At 33.4% G+C, this 18,096-nt stretch overlaps 1 protein-coding gene across 1 annotated transcript; it reads left to right on the top strand.

Moving 5' to 3' along the window:
- Positions 1–17,215: 17,215 nt before the first annotated feature.
- Positions 17,216–17,590, top strand: LOC147391153 (uncharacterized). Its single transcript, XM_086459019.1, has one exon. It carries the CDS (start codon positions 17,216–17,218, stop codon positions 17,588–17,590), a length of 375 nt encoding a protein of 124 aa, XP_086315145.1.
- Positions 17,591–18,096: the final 506 nt, after the last annotated feature.

Below are 18,096 nucleotides of genomic sequence, written 5' to 3'. Positions count from 1 at the left end.
GGAGCTCGATCTCACTAATGAGTCAATCACTCCATGTCAACAAGGGCCATGCAATTCAAATTCAAGACTTTTTCCAAAGGCGACATTCAAGGATTTAAATCTCATACACTCGAGATACCCACTACCAAGGTTCAAGTGCAAAGTGACCCTATACAATGAACCTCATTCAAAATCTCATGGGTTCAAATCTCATACATCTAAGATACCCACTTTCAAGGTTCAAGAGCAAAAAGTTCCTATATAACAAACCTCATTCAAGATATTTCTAGTTCAAATCTCATATATTTGAAATACCCACTTCCAAGATTTAAGGGTAAAGAGACCCTATACAATGAACCTTCTTAAAAGTCTTCTAATTTTTGTCTCATATATTTGAGATACTCAATTCAAAGGTTCAAGCATAGCACTCATACAAGGGACATTTTTCTATCTTGTCTCCAACATTCGAGACACCTCAATTGTTAGAAGATCTAGGCAAAGATCTCTCTTTATCTCGTAGATTTAGATCTCTTAAAAATCTTTAGACCTTATAAAGGTCAACTTCAAACATTTTCGTTCTGTAAATCAGATTTCTTAAAGATCTTTAGACCTCTTAAAGGTCACCTTACATGGAACTCTAATGTTGGAAGGTCTGGGTAGGGACCTATCCTCATTTCAAATATCTTTATAAATCTCTCGAAGTCTCAACTTCGCATTTTCACTAAGTTGTTTTAGATCTTTTATAGATCTTTGGACCTCTTAGGTCATCATAGATTGAGCTCTACTGTTATAAAGGGACCTGTTTTCATTTCAAATGGCACTAAGATTTGCTCAAATTCATAACCTTACACTTTTATTTCATAGATCAGGTCTCTTAAAGATTTTTGAACTTCTTAAAGGTCACCTATTAAATGGCTCCAAAACCTAATGGAGGGTTCTTTATTAAATTATTTTGAATTCTTTGAGATCCCTGGAGGAGAATTTTTTGTTAAATATCAGTTGAGCCCTACTTGAATAAATGGGCCACCACTTGAAATTTTTCCTATGGGTTTAATTGATTGAATTTATCTGTTCGACAATTTTAATTTGATTTATTAAGATTTTACTTTACATTAATTAATATTTTTAGATTTAAAAAAATTTTGAATTAAAAAATTATCATTTTACCCTCAAAGAAGACTTTTGAGTTGGAATATTATTTTTTAACGTTTTGGAATATTTTGTAAGAAATTCAATTAGAATATTGGTATGTGTCATTTATGGATTTTTTACATAAAATGATTGTGGACTCTATAAGGGGCATTTTATACTTTTATCAAATTTTGTCAAAATTAACAAAATAATTTATTTGGTTTTAGTTTGTTGTTTTATGTATTCAAAATGATTTTTCTAAGCATAATGTAGCCTATAGGGACGTTCTGATATCAAAGGTATTTTGATAATTTGATCATTTTTTTATGATTTTTCTTACAAAGTTTTCTTTAGTCTCAAAATAATGATTTCTATGTTTTGGGTCATATTTTTCTAGCATAGTGTGATTTTTAAATTTTTTTCCTTGAAATATCTTATCCGAACTTTAAAAACATATCTAGTAACAAGTAAAAATTTTTAGGATATTCATATACTATCAAAAATCGTCGCAATCAAATTAACGAGTTGATTAATTAGGCAAGTACAAAAATGGGGTGTTTACAACTAATAACATCTCCTAAAATGAATGAGTAAGAATTCTAAATCATTTCAATACATGCAAAGTTTTATTGAATAAACCACAATTAACTGGTACATATAATCAGGGATGAGTAACTAAACAGTTAAAATTCACATTTCATCAATCAATAGTAATCATACTGTACCATTTTCTTTTTATACAATTCTAATTGATAAAACTTAAAAAAATAAACAAGTTTTTTATATTATAATTCAAAATAATGCAACTGATACATAATATACAATGATGGAGTAGTGAAATTAGAGAGTTGGGATTCTACGACTGGATAGCTCCTAGTCTCGTGTTTTAATATTTCACTGGTATGGAATCGCACCATTAGTTCTTGATTTTATGACCAGTTGTTACAACTTAGCACACTTGGGTAACTATTTATTTAGCTTAGGTTAGCCATTTAATGTGATCATAATAAATAAGTCTCTTCTTGACGCGTCAAGATATTTGACTACTTTAGACTGTTAGTGATCATTGATTAGCCATCTTTGTTTATGACCACTTTTACACTGCACGTTCATTGAAAAAGATAAAAATGAATAAATCCGATTCTACTTGTAACGCCATTCTCACATGCGTCACATACCATGTATGAGCTTAGTTGTCCCTATAGTACATTCTAAAATAGTATATCACTCTCGATGATATGACGAACTATCTTTTCAAGTATTCGTAAACTCTTTAACAGTTCACAAAATAGATACATATACATATCAAATTTTTTCTTTGAAAATAAATAAGAAATTAACATTTCAGAGTTGAGAATGAATATTTATTTCCTACCATGCAACAGTGCCCACCCAGGCTAAACTAAATAATAGTATAGTACGGAGCAATCTTACACAAATTTAAATAATGTTACGCGCTAACAAAAAATATATAAACATGCAAGTCACCTTGTGACAATAGAAAGTAAATTAACCCTAAATATCTACTCATCAACCCATACATATCACAATAATATAAAATGCATATATCACCCATTGAGTGTGATTCTTACATTTTAACATTTCATCCATTTTTCCTTTTTTCGGTATTAGCACTTTTCGATATTTATCAAATCAACGTAAATTCCTTTAATATCAAATTATTTTTCAACTTTTAAAATTTACTTTATCAATTTAATTGAAAAATTATAAAATTTCGATCAAAGTGGGGTAGTGGCAGCGACACAAATTTCCATGCTTCGTCTGTTCTTTAATAAAATGTCCCACTCATATCTAAATAGTTATAAAATGCAATTAAACATATCAAACACATGTATTTCTCATGAACTTGAAATAAATGAAAAAAATCTTACGTTTTGAAATAAAATTGCAAGATTGATAAAAATTTTAAATGTATTTTTGAAATCTATGATTGCTAGTAAGAATCATAAGCCCCTACCTATCGTTGGTCATTAGAAGCAAAGAACGTGAGCGAAACTCGATGCAAATAACACAAATATCAAGGCTAATTAAACTGAGATGCGATTGACTTTGAAACAAACCCAGTGGTTTCGAAGATCTTGACTATGTCATCATTTTTTCCTTCTTCAACGAAGGATGGTTTGGATTTTAAGTCGACAAAATCTTAGGTTAAAATGGTCGAAACCCACTATGTGATTCGACTGATTTTTGATTAAAAGAATAGAAGGAGAAGAGAGAGAGAGAAAAAAAATGATGACGTGGATTTGTAGTATTCAACGTTGTAGAAATTTTTTTCTTTGGCAACGGCCAACGGGGTCCTGATCACGATAAAAACTTGATACAATTGATTGAAACACCAATATTTTTTTAGTCATCATGTTTGTTGGTTTTTGACATCTTGACAATAAAAAATAAAAGAAAAATATAAGGCATTTTTATAAAATAAATACTGGACGAAATTAGTATTTTAAAATTTATTTTCATTTTTTACGATAATTCAACTTTCTTGGCTCGGAAACTAACTAGTGAATACCCCATTTTTCATTGATCTAACGGTGCAATTAGATTATTCCAATTATCGCTCTAACAAAAATTACTTTTTTTAGTCCCGTCTGACTAGAAAATCGATGATTTGCAACTTTTTTGTTCGAACTTGAATTTGAGCATGTTTAAAGGTTAAAGTAGTTTTTTTTAACCATTTTGAATCCAATGATGAGGTCAGATTTCATTAAAAGTGAACATAATGAAATTTGAAAGTTTTATCCTAAGTCTCACTTTCAAAAGTTTATCAAAATTTCACTATTTGATATTTCTCAAGATGTGAGTTAATAAAAGTCGAGGTATTACACTAATATTGTACAATTTATTATGTAGGTGCTTTAAACATAATTCAGAGCAAAAAATGAGCATTATACAAAATTGAAAGTCTTATTACACTCAAAGCATAAAATTGAAGCCAATCAAACTGAATTTCATCGTGGTATGGCCCAATGGCGTGGTAGCGCGGCTAGAAAATTATGATTGATCATGGGCCTTTTATTGATTGCTTCTAACTAGCTGATGATAATAATCATTGATCTGATACACGTACCAACTTTCAAATGTGCTACTTGGGTTATAAATAAAACCCTTATGCCATAATTTTGAGAGTTCCACTGTTGTAAATAGATTAGGTAATTTAAGACTTCATTTTCTTCCCTAAATCTCTATAATTTTGAAAGAGAGATAAATTGTCAATCAATGAAGGATTGTTTAATTACTTTTCTTTTCCTTCCTTTATTATCTTGGAATGAAAAGTGGTTAGATCCCTCTATTAGAGAGGTTGATGAATCCAAAAGCAAGATTGTTTTGAGTTTGATTTCTCTATTTTAGATTCTTCTCAAATGATTTGAAAGGTTTATTTACTTTCTCTCTTACTTTACTTATTAGTTTTGCTTAATCTATATGGATTAATCCTAGGCAAGTTAAAGTAAATGCATACTTAACGTTAATATCTAATTATTGAAGTTAAGTATTCTATAATTGAAAACACGACTTTGTTCTTTAATGGAGATCCTCAATGAACTATCTTCTGATCTAAGAGTATTATGTTGCTAAGTGGATTGAAAGAAGTGAGGACTTCAAATGGTTTGAAATTAAGATTAAGCTCTATCGTTCACCTTCTTTATTATCTTGCTTTAATATTTAGTTTTCCCAGAGTTTAATTCTCTATAAGTTTTAAATTCTTTTGAAACTTGTTCTTCTTTAGTTATTTTCAAAATTTAGAGTATTCCCCACCATTATTGTAGATTCGACCATTATTTTCCAAGCACTTAAGATTTATTTTTATTTGTTCTTCTTCTACACACAAAGGCAGAGATGAACAAGTAACATTAAAGACAAGCAAGATAAGCAGTTACTTCCTTGGAAGTATCAATTTTACCTTTTTTAACCTTTCATGATAAATTAGACAAATTAAAGGAAAACAAAAGGAAAATAACATTGAATCATAATTTTATCTGTAATGACTTAAATTTTTTGAATACGTATCTCGAGGAAGGAATAATAGATTTTGAAGTTGATTTTAAAAGTATGGATCCTTAATTTCAAAAATTTGAGGTAAATTAACTTCACCAATAAATTTAGAAGGGTCGAAAACTATACTTTAGCCTGTATGCACGCCTTAATCAGAAGTCAATCGAAAAAGTTACCAAATCCTCGAGTTTTGCATGAAGTAATTATCACATAGGTAAATGATAATTTAGAGACGTGATTTGGAAAATACGATCACCATATTAGTTTCATGTCAAAAAATCAATAGAAATAGAGTATAAGAATATTTGAATCAAAATTCGGGAAAAAGAATTTTCGAAATAGAATGTGTGTCCCTACTTAAGTATAAATATCAAGTCCCTTAAGAAAAAATCAAAATTTCTTATTCTTCCCTCCAAACAAAACTCAACCTTATTTTTCCTCTATATTTACAACCCAAATCTATGCCAAATGAGAATGATCCGAGCTTTGTCGCAAGAAGAAAATTTGTTGATCTCATAGAAGGTTTCGCGTAGATGCTGGAAACTTCGATTTTTGTCGGAGAAAAATCTTTATGATTGGTCAAAGACGATATTTATCTTTGATTAACCATTGAAAATAGTTTGAGGTAGGATGTCTTCCCTTATACCCTCTACTTATACAAGATTTTTATAGAAAAATACATTTGATCATAAAAATCTTGGTTGTTCTTCCATTTATTTGGTTATTTCGTTAAATTCACTTATGTTTGACTGAATTGAATCGTGGTTTCAAAATCATTTTCGATATATGTTTGTTCAATTAATGTGATTTAAGATTTTATAAGTTGCATAAGGTTTTAGAAGCAAATTGATATCTTTTGTATCGATTTCAGATGGTTTTTGACAAAAAAAATTGAAAAACGAAAGAAATTTTTTTTGCATTCCCGTTTATTGAATGCACTGTCGCCAGAACCAATAACTTTCAGAAAATAGAAAATTATTTCTGTTTTGTTTCGCACATAGTGTACATGCATTTTTCCACCTTTTATTTCATTAAAAACATTTAAGTTCTTTAATTTTTTTATTTTCATTTACTTTAAGTTCTTTAATGGAATTATGGTTTTACCCCCTATTTAGGAACTTTGAAAATGATTTTAAAATCTAAATATCATCGTATTAAAATGTGAATTAATTCAAGAAAAAAACGTAAATTTTGACATTTTTACCTCATTTTCAAAACTTGATATATTTATCGTTACTTTGAATTAAGTTATAAAAATTATATAATGTTTCTTATGTTATCGAGGGCTTCTATTTATGAAAAGTCATTTTTGATTTTGACAACTTTGAAAAATTACTTTTTCTAACACTTAGCCAAATTTTCACAATTTTTTTAACTTTTACATCTTATGGTTTTATCATATTTTCCAAGTCTTTTGACTCAACCAAAATCACCGAATAGAATTGGTTGATGTCCTATGAATTTTGAACAACTTTAAAATCAAAACTACTTTGATAGATACGTATGAAGTTAGACGATGGATTAATTATTTTATTGATGGATGGAAAGAGAGAATGTATGTTCTAGATTGATTGATGGGACAATACTTCTAGTCTTATGCAGTGGCTATGCAACGTAAGACTTGATAAATAGATAGATAGAGGTATGAAATTAACAGATAGATGTTATTGGAGAGCATTACCAAATCTTTATTGTATTTTCGATAAAAAGAAATTAGTATATATTTCAAATCAAAACTATTTGATTTACCATAAAAAATTCGAAGAAAACCTATAAAAAGTGGTGCATTGTTGTGTATCCGGAAGTGGTGAGTTAATCTAAGATAGTATTAGATGTCATATACTCTTCGGTAATATGGGATACCTTAGAGCATATTATAACTTATGAGATCTGAAAAAATTTCCTATTTTTTTCTTGGAAAATTTTGTGTGTAAAAGCAGTCTCTGTATAGTATCAAGGTAGTCAGGGTTCACATGCATTGCTTTTTGATAGGATTCGACGCGAGGGGTCTCTTAGGCTAGTCAATGATCATTATTAGTCTGTAGTCATCAAATGGTCAGTTTGAACCGGATAAAGGGTCGTCCAACCTTGGTATGTTAGATCAGCAACAAAACCAGATTATAATGATAGGATTCCACATCAAATTAGAAGTCTAAAATATCGAATTGCTATAGTCGAGGCGATTATATCAGTGTTTTCTTTTGCTATCTTATCGACTACACCGTCGTATTCGTATTATGTATCTTTTCTTAATTTTGTAATATTGATAGATTTTTCCTTTTAAAAATTATAAACTTTATTTTAAATGATAAATTGAAGTTAATTACAACTGCTTACTGAGCATGTTTAGACATTTATCGTATGTTACATTATGAAAATCTACATTATTTAACTATTCAGATGATTACTCGTGCATGTATGACTCACTGTTAGAATAACGTTCATCCTATTGAGTAACATTCTCTTGTTACTCATCCTATTCTTCACCCTTTTAGATTATTTAGTTTTTGAGGTGCCTACATATGAGGAGTCATTCGAGGAGGTCCTTGTAGAGAGTTATGTTGATGATTTGCAACCTCCATTATCTTGAGGATTATCTTAGTAGTTTAGCGAGTGTATTGTAATTCATATTTTGGGACTTGATATATTTTGAGAAGTTACATTTGGAAGATTATTACCATGTGATTTGATTATAGAGTTGATGTAATTGATTGATGATGTTTAGTCCTCGCTTTACTCTGATTTTTGTTCATTTATCAGATATTTGTTTCATTGCATTTTTGTGTTTATTCTATTAGGTTGCATGTATGTTTACCTCGTACCTTGAGATTCTAATTGATGAGTGTCTCGAAATACTTAATTATATGCACGTTTTCTGGATATTTATCTTAATTTTTGTCTCTATTTATCCGTATTAAGATAATAATCATGATAAGCCTCGAAACACCATGTTGCATGTTAATTAGGCTTAATTATACATAAATAAATTTATTTACTATATAAATCTAATTATGTGTGTTTTTTGTGCAGAAAATCAACATTTTGGAATCTAGATCTCAAGGTAAAAGCATTTGGGCCCACTTTGGAATGTCCTAATCCTTAACTCATGTTCTCCTCTTTTGTCTTTTTGTGTAAAAAAAAAGTGGAGGCTACTTTTAGACTCTTCTACACTTATTTTTCTCTATAAATATAGCCTCAATCTCTAGAGAAAATGTCCCCTCTTGGTTCTCTTATCTAAGACTCCTTTAATTTAAGGCCCTTAGCCTTTTCTCTTATATTTTTGTAGTTTTATTTTTTAGTTTAGTTTCTTTTTGGGTAAGTAGTCTTGTAGAAAGTAGAATAAGAAAAATTTGTAAGTTTCTCCATGAAATAAAGAAAAGTTTTTTCATCTCTTATCTTCCCTCTCTTGCAATGACATTAGGCTAAGCTCACTTCCATTGGAGAGTGGAAAAGTCTAGAGTAAGTTCTTGTGTTGTTTCTACTTTCATGCCTTTCTTTTATCTAAAATGGTTTGAGTTCTCTTTATGATTTCTTACACCTTTTATTCTTAATATAGATACTTTATGCTTATATTAGATCAAAATAAAATATGCTTAAACTAGATAATTGATAGTAGGAAGTTCAAGAGATTCTACTTTGTTGATGTTATCTCATTTGATTTCATTTGCTAAACTTTCTGATCTAAGGAGCTAACACCAATTCCTTACGATTGAGTTATAAAAAGGCTAGAGACTAGGAATTGCTCATCAACATGTTCTAGATAGATCCACCTCCAATGGTGCTTTAATTTTGTAACATCCCGGATTTTCAACTCATATCTCGAGGAAATTAAATGGTGAGATTTGGAAGGAAATATCGAAGGAGAGACTTAGAGTAAAATACTCGGATCTTGTTATGATTAATTTCGAGGAAAATCAACTTCACCATTAGATTCAAAAGGATCGAAATATATACATTAGCCTGTAAGCAAGTCCGAATTCGAATTCGGATAGAGAAGTTATAGAATCCTCGAATTTCGTGTTAAGTGGGACCCAAAACAGTGGAATTTCGTTAGAGCGAGAATCGAAAAGATTTGATGACACCATTAGATCCAAATCGAAAAATTATTCGAAATGGTATATTCGTTTGTCGTTTTCCGAGTCCGAATAGTTAAGTTACGATCGAAATTAGAAATAAGGGGGAAATTACAAGTATGCCCCTCAGCTTTATTATAAAAAGGAATCTGATTTCTTTTATTTCATTCTTTCCTCTTCTTCTCTAAGAAACCCCAAACGACAGCCACTTCTTCACCCTAGGGTTTCGACCCATTTCCGTCAAGTTTGTGCGCGAACGAAGCCGAGTTGAACCTCGACGAAGAAGGCAAAGTTGTCGGCCACGACGAGGGCTACAACTTCACCACCTTTGGTTGTTCATTCTTGTTCGTTTTCTCCATCCTCCATCAAAAACCAGTCGGGTAGCTCGAGTAAACCTCAACATCTTCCGTCCGAGGGCTTCATCGAGTTAGGAGCTAGGTCTATACTTCATTGTAGAAGCGAAGGAGAATGTCATTGTCGGATACCTTGCAAACCCTTGCTTATTTGGCATCCAAGTCAGCCCAACCTCGACTCTCGAGCCATCCAACCCGGATTTGTAGTGCTAGCTTGTATCCTTGGCGTCCACAAACAAGTAAGGGACTTCCAATTCTTATTGGTAGCTTTAGATTTCTGAAATTTGCATTTAGGGATTTTGTTAAAAATGTGTTGCTTATTTTAAAATCATAGAAATCTTTATTTGAATTGAAATTCATGCTAGAAATAAGGATTTGATGTGTTTAATCTATATTTTAAATGTTGAATTCGTGGGTGGATTGAGGGATTTGAAGAATGGAACAAAGATCCAAAGAAAGGATCGAAAAACCCAAAAATCGCGAGTGAGGTTCAGGCTGTCGGCGGGAAGGGTCGGTGCCACCGGCACCTGCCGAAGGCATTCTGTCGGTTCCACCGACAGAATGAAGCTTCTACCTCCGAAAATTTTCTTCTGTCGGCAGAAACCATCGGTTCCACCGACAGAACAAGGTTCTGCTGTCGACAGCACTGTTCTGAGTCAAAAACAGACTCTGACTCTTGGCTTGACCTCCTCACACCTTATACACTACTTCTCACCCTTTATTTCATTAAAAACATTTAAGTAAATGTCTTTTACTTTAAGTTCTTTAATGAAATTAAGGTTTTACCCCCCATTTCGAAACAATGGGAATGGTTTTAAGATCCAAATCTCAAAGGATCAAAATCCGAATTTTGGTTTCAAGAACAAAACGTATTTTTCGACGTTTTCGGCAAGTTTTCAAAATGAAATAACTTTCGCGTTCCTTTGAATTAGATTACAAAAATTATATGGTGTCGAATCTCATGATCAAGACTTTCATTTCGAAAAACCCGTTTTTAATTTCAAGAACTTTAAAAAATTGAGTTTCTGACACTTAGCCAAATTTTCACCAGCTTTCATTATTTTTAACAGCTTTTGCCCCGTGCATCATCGGGACCTTGTTTGTGAATAAACTTTGAAGGTTTTCAATGGAAAGACCAAAAGAATGACTTTGAAAGATTGAAAATGAATGGTTGATTTGAAAGGATGAAAAATGAGAATGTTGAGAGAATGGGAAAAGGGAATGAACGGTAAAATGTCAGAATCACACCCACGGGGTGATGTCTGCATTTTACATTGTATGTTGTGTGTAGGTTGGTGAAAGGATATCCAGGTTATTAATGAAATGGTTGCATGTTTATTTTCGATTATGTTAGCGCTTGCGCTGAGTACTGTTATTTATTTTAGGCCGATTGGCCACGGTTGCATGGTAGGAACTGGATATCCGTTCTCAACCCTGTTCTGTTAATTTCTCTTTTGTTTTAAATGAAAAATCATATATGTACGTAGCTATTTTGTGAGCTGTTAAAGGGTTCGTGAATGCCTGAAGGGATAGTGTGTCACATCATCCGGAGGGGTACACTATCCTGGGATGTACGGTAGGGACCACCAAACTCATACGTGGTATGGGACGCGTATGAGAGTGGAGTCACAACTGGAATCCGGGTCCATTCCTTTCTTATCTTTACCAGTGAACGTGTATTGTAAAGGTGGTCGTATACGAGTGGAGTGTCATTTGGGAATCACATGCACGCCTGATAGGCATAGACGAAGATGATTAGTCAGTGATCACTAACAATCTAGTAGTAGTCGAACGTTCTGACACATCGAAAAGAGACCCATTGCTTACGGTCACGTCAAAGGGCCAGCCTGAGCCGGATAAGTGGTTCCGCAAGCGTGGTAGACACGACCAGCCACAAAATAAGGAATTACGATGTTATTGAGGAATATCATGTCCCGACTGGGAGCGATCCAGTCGTGAATCCCAACTCTTTAATTCCAATACTCCACCATTTGTATTATGTATCTGTTGTTATATTTCGAACTATAAACTGAGAAGCATGTCATTTATTTCAATGTTGTCAACATTATTTGCATAAAATGAAAAATGTATAATGAGTATGGATAATTGATGTTATGTGTAATTTTTAAACTGTTTAGTTGCTCATCCCTGGCTATATGTACCAGTTGATCGTATTTTATCTTGTAAAACCTTGCATGTATTAAAATGTTCAGTATGCTTTATTCGATCATACTTAGGAAGGGTTATTAGTAGGAATTGGCTGTGGACTTACTGAGTAGCCATTGTTACTCACCCTTCCTTCCTATTTTTTTTAGTTTCAGCACTTGCAGCTGTCGAGGCAGGCGTAGAGGCAGTAATTGAGGAGTATCTGGTCGATCAGATCGACGATCAGATTTTATTGCCTGGTGAGCACTAGGGCCACATCCCTTAGCGTTGTCAATTTCATCCAGGATGTGTGTAGTTTTTGGATTGAGAGTTTAGGCCTATGTTAGAGTGAGAATGTTTTGGTAAGCCTGTATATTGATAAATCTTCCGCACTCTGATTTACTTACATGTTAGATGTAATTAGTCTTCCGCTGTTATTTTCCTGTATCTACATTTTTATATACAGGTTTTGTTATAAATTGGTTTATCAGGTTTAAGTTCCGTGAAACGCTAACATAAACAGAGGAGACCATGCCGAAATTTCGAGGTGCCACCTAGTGCCTTGGGATTTGTGTTAGCGTCTGGCGGGGCGCCACAAATTTCATAAGTTTACTTGATTTTAACTTCATTTACTTTAGTTCATTTTCTAGTAACTTTAAATCTTCTTATAAGTTCAAAAATACAAAGAAAAATAGTTTTAATTCCTTTTGGTTAATTTGAATTTTATTCTCTTAGCTTAACTCTACTCCCCATTTCTCTTAGGTACGATCCCCTACTTACCCCACAAGTAAGGTAAAAGTAAGATTAATATTAATTCTGGTAGGAAGAACAAATATAGTCCCACCACTGATTGATGAGTCCTAGGGATTCGTGTTAAAGTTTTGAGGCGTGAGAATGTGGTAGCAAAGCTTAATGTTAGTTCCGAATGGTATGAGAGCTCTTCTATGTCTAAACGTCTGTTAAAATTTAAATTGAAAATAGGATCAGGAATAATAAGAAATTCCTTAGGGATATTATGTATGAGACAATAGTTATTTGAGGAATTAATGGATTGAGTAGCATTAAATGAAATAGGGTTGAATACACAAATGTTTGATGTATAATTAGTATTCTACTTAGATTTTGATGAAATGTCTTTTAGATTTAGAGAAATTATAAAGATTATTTAAATTGTAGATTTTATAAGATGGTAGGCAAAAGTAGACCAAGCAAAAGGCCCCCACCCATAGATGTTAGGACGTCTACATCTCAATAGCCTACAAAGTTGGAGGCTATGGTTCAAGCCATAACGACATTCTTTCAAAATCAATCAAGATTGGAAGAGAGGCAAGCCAAGATGATGGAAGACCACTCTCAAAGTCAAATAAGATTGGAAGAGAGACAAGCCAAATTAATGGAAGACTAACAGACTTTTATGAGATAGATAACAAAAATGTTAGAAAGACAAAATCATCCTATTGAGCACACTCCTAACTCCACACTTGATTAGAGTATAGCCCCATCAACACAGATACTGAGACATGTGCAGTTGGTGAGACCACCATATCATGGTCATACAGGTGCTCTTTTGAGAGAATACAGGAGTATGAGGCCACCTAGCTTTGATGGAGCTACGGATCCTACCATGGTTGAGGAATGGTTGGAGGAGTCTGACAAATACTTATGCATCATGGAGTATTCAGACACACAGAAGGTCGTGTGTGCCTCTTTCATGCTTTAGAGGAGTGCAGCACATTGGTAGACTTCGATGAAAGATAACCAACCGAAAATTCAAAATAGTTGGACGATCTTTCAGAGAACATTCTTAGAGAAGGATGTTCTTATTATATCTAGAGACAAAAAGAGGATGGAGTTTGATTGGTTGGCATAATGTAATATGACAATGGACCAGTATGAGTCTCATTTTACCCAATTGGCTCATTATACTCCCGAGCTGATTTCCACTAATCAAATGAAAGTTGAGAAGTTTATTAGAGGATTGAAAATCACCTTCATAAGTAGGATGGCAGCCTTTGAGGTTACTAACTCCTCCGAGGTGGTCACGAGAGCCCAAAGGCTAGAGAGGACAGATGAGGTCATCTATGAGCAGAACCTTGGGATGAGACCTCCACCGACTAAGAGGCAGATGATGTATAGGCCCAGCAGTTCAAGGCAACAGTAGGCCAGTCAACCAAAGGGTTAGAGTATCTTCCGACCTTAAGTATCTGCAGGCCAGTACCCATAGAAGGTAGCAATACTAGTACAGGGTAGAGGTCAGATTACCCGATCACAGAGTCAAATGATTATAAGCCAATGATCGATTTCTAGGCCTCAGGTTCAGATTGCCAGACCCCCATTACCGTCATAACTTATGGGTCAGGGTAGTAGGGAGTCGATCATATGTTATGAGTGTGGAGAGTTAGGACATCTGAAAAGACAATGCCCCAAGATCCCTTTATAGACATGTGACTCGATGACTTTGGCTAGGGTCTATACTATGACATAGGCTAACACTATAGCTTCAAAGGATGTCATGGAAGGTATAATCATGTTATACAACTATTTAGCACATGTATTGATTGATTCAGGTTCCACGCATTCGTTTATATCGTTTAGCATGGTAAAAAAGTTAGAACTATTCATAATAGACGCAAATATGACACTTTCATTGTTGACTCCCTTAGGGAGTAAAATAATGCCACATCGTGTATGTAATGTGTATATTTTTAAGATAGGAGATAATTTATTTGAACTAGACTTGATAGTCATAGAATTTCGACATTTCGATATCATCCTAAGCATGAACTTGCTAGTAGCATACCATGCAGTTATAGATTGTTATGTGAAGACAGCTAGGTTTGGTGTGTTGGGACAACCAAGATTCAAGTTCAAGGGATTCTGAAACGGTGTGGTCTGACTGATAGAACCATCTAGGAATGGTGCTAATTTGGGTAGGATATATAACATGAATACTATCGTTAGTGATGTGAAAGAAGAATCACTAAAGATGGAGATAATTCGAATAGTGTATGATTATCTCGATGTCTTTCCTGAAGAGTTACTTGGGTTACCCCTAATCAGGAAGATTAATTTTTCAATTGAACTGATTCCATGAATTAGACCCATATTGATTCTACCTTATCGAATGGTCCTAGTAAAAATGAAGGAGTTGAAAAGTCAATTGAAAGAATTGACAGGTTTAGGTTTCATTCATCTGAGTAGTTTGCCTAGGGGTACTCCAATATTGTTCATGAAAAAGAAGGATGGGTTAATGAGACTATACATTGAATATCAAAAATTAAACCAGGTGACGATAAATAATAAGTATCTCCTTCCAAGGATTGATGATCTGTTTGATCAACTGAGATGTACAAAATATTTTTCTAAAATTAATCTAAGGTTAAGATACCATCAGTTGAAGGTTGAGGAGGAAGATATTTCGAAGATAGCATTCCAAACATGGTTAGGGTACTTTGAGTACCTAGTAATGCTGTTCGGTCTGACTAATGCACTGTAGTGTTTATGGACTTTATGCAGCGAGTGTTTTGGGATTTCTTGAATGTCTTCACTATCATTTTCATTGATGATATTTTGATCTATTCAAAGATGAAATTTGAACATGAGGATCATTTGAATATCACACTTCACTGGTTACGCAAAGAAAAATTTTATGTGAAATTCTTCACGTTTGAATTCTGATTAGATGAAGTGAAATTCTTAAGTCATGTAGTTTCCAAGAATGGGATATCTATGGACTCGTCAAAGATTGAAGTGGTCATGAACTAGTAGAGATCGACTACTGTTACTGAGAACAAGAGTTTTCTCGAATTTGTGGGATATTACCGTAGGTTTGTACTAGGCTTTTCCAAGATAACTTTGCAATTAATGAAGTTAACTCAGAAAGGAGTCAAGTTTGAATGGATAGATAACTATGATGTAGCATTCTAGGAGTTGAAGAATCGACTAACCACGACACCAATTTTGATAGTCCATAGGTTAGGAGAGAAATATGTCATTTATGTAGACATTTCTCATACGGGATTTGGATGTGTACTAATGTAGGATGGTCGGCTAATTGCTTACTCATCGAGATAGTTGAAGATCCACGAGAAGAACTATCCGACTTATGATTTAGAGTTGGCGGCTATAATGCATGCACTCAAGGTTTGGAGACAATACTTGTATGAGAAAACCTTTGAAGTGTATTTAGATCACAAGATCCTCAAGTATTTGTTCTTGTAGAAAGATTTGAACATGTGACAAAAGCGATGGATAGAGTACTTGAAAGATTACGACTTTATATTGCATTACCATCTTGGTAAGGGTAATGTAGTAGCAGATACTTTAAGTTGTAGGAAAGATGGGGTGATTACTCACATAAGGATTAAGGATTGGAAAATGTTGGAAATCGCAACTAATTATGCATTCCACATTCCCATAGAAATGGATGAACAAAATTTTTATGTAGCTTAGATGCGAATGCAACCCCAGATCATTGAAAATGTCTTTGAAGCACAAAAGATAGATACGAAATTGAAATTATATCAGAAAAATACCGATGACCTTGATGATCCAAGTTGGAGAATTCATGATAATGGTGGCATAAGACTTAAGAATAGACTTTGAGTTCCTCGTGATGCTTTGTTGAGAAAAGACATAATGGATGCAGCCTATAAGTCACATTTTTCTATTCATTCAGGGAGTACCAAGATGTGTCAGGACATGAAGAAAAAATTTTGGTAGAAAGGGATGAAAAAGTACATTGCCCAGTATGTAAGTCGTTGTATAACACATCAACAAGTAAAGGCTGAGAATAAAAGACATGCAAGGTTGTTACAATCACTTTCTATTCCATAATGGAAATGGGAACATGTGACTATGGATATTGTTTGTGGGTTGCCGAAGGCCAGTGATAGGATTGATGTAGTGTGATTGTAGATAACCTTACTAAATTCGGTTATTTTCTATAGATCAAGATGACCTACATTATAGATAGTTTGAACAGGATTTATGTCTTAGAGATTGTGAAGTTACATGGGTTCCCAGTTTCTATTGTATCTGATAAGGATTCACGTTTTACATCTCAATTCTAGCAAAGTTTTCAAGTTGTATTTAGCATGAAGTTGAAGATGAGTGTAACATTCAACCCATAGATAGATGTCAATCAGAACGTGTTATTCAAATATTAGAAGACATATTGAGGGCTTGAGTGCTAGATTTTGAAGGTAACTGGAAGAATCACTTAGCATTAGCCGAATTTGCCTATAACTATAATTACCAATTTAGTATAGGCTTGGCACTATCTGAAACATTGTATGGTAGGCCGTGCAGATCACTGAATTGTTGGGCAGAAGTTGGGGATAGTATTTTATTGGGACCCGACATCGTCTCATAGACTATTGAAAAGATTAAGATTATTTGAGAATGATTGCGGGTAGCACAAAGCAAGCAAAAAAGTTATACAAATTATCATCGACGACCGTGAGAGTTCGTGGTCAATGACTTTGTATTTTTGAAGGTTTCTTTAGGAGAGGAATAAACATGTTTGGGATTAAGGGAAAATTGAAGCCAAGGTATGTGGGACCGTTTGAGATCGTAGACAGAATTGACACGATTGCATTCAAGTTGGCATTACCAGCTCAGTTGGAAAGGATTCATAATGTATTTCATGTATCGATATTGAGGAAGTATGAACCGGATCCATCCCATATTATTGATTACCAATCTTTGAATTTAGAGGAAGTCATGTCATATGAGGAGGGGTTAGTACAGATTCTTGACCGTAAGGAGAAGATGTTGAGGTCGCAGGCTATCCCATTGGTAAAGGTGTTTTGGAGACATTACAATGTTGAAGAAGTGACTTGGGAGAAAGAAATGGAGATGCGGACTCAATTTCTGGACTTTTTCTTAAATTGAGGTATGTTTAATTTTGAGGATGAAATTCTTATTAAAGGGGAAAGGATGTAATGACCTGAAAATTTGCATACGTATCTCGAGAAAAGAATAATCAATTTTAAATTGATTTTAAAAGTATATATCCTTAATTTCAAATATTTGAAGTAAACTAACTTCACGAATAAATTAAGAAGAGTCAAAAAATATATTTTAGCCTATAAGCACGCCTTAATCAGAAGTCAATCGAAAAAGTTACTAGATCCTCGAGTTTCATATCAAGTAAGTATCAAATAGGTAAACAATAATTTAGAGACGTGATTTGAAAAATCTGACTGCACCATTAGTGTCGTGTCAAAATATCACTCGAAATAGAGTATAAGAATGTTCGAATAGGCATTCGAGAAAATTTTTTCTCGAAATGACATGTGTGTCCCCACTTAAGTATAAATATCAAGTCCTTTTATAAAAAATCTGACTTTTCTTATTCTCCTCTCCAAACAAAACTCATAACTATTTTTCTTCGATAT

The sequence above is a fragment of the Akebia trifoliata genome, chromosome 11, assembly GCF_017979445.1.
Source record: "Akebia trifoliata isolate Shusen 1 chromosome 11, ASM1797944v1, whole genome shotgun sequence".
Classification (NCBI taxonomy): Eukaryota; Viridiplantae; Streptophyta; class Magnoliopsida; order Ranunculales; family Lardizabalaceae; genus Akebia; species Akebia trifoliata.
This window is presented reverse-complemented; position numbering and strand designations above follow the sequence as displayed.

Excerpts from the sequence above, each read along its gene's own strand:
- LOC147391153 (XM_086459019.1), top strand. The coding sequence starts at position 17,216 with ATGTTTGGGATTAAGGGAAAATTGAAGCCAAGGTATGTGGGACCGTTT.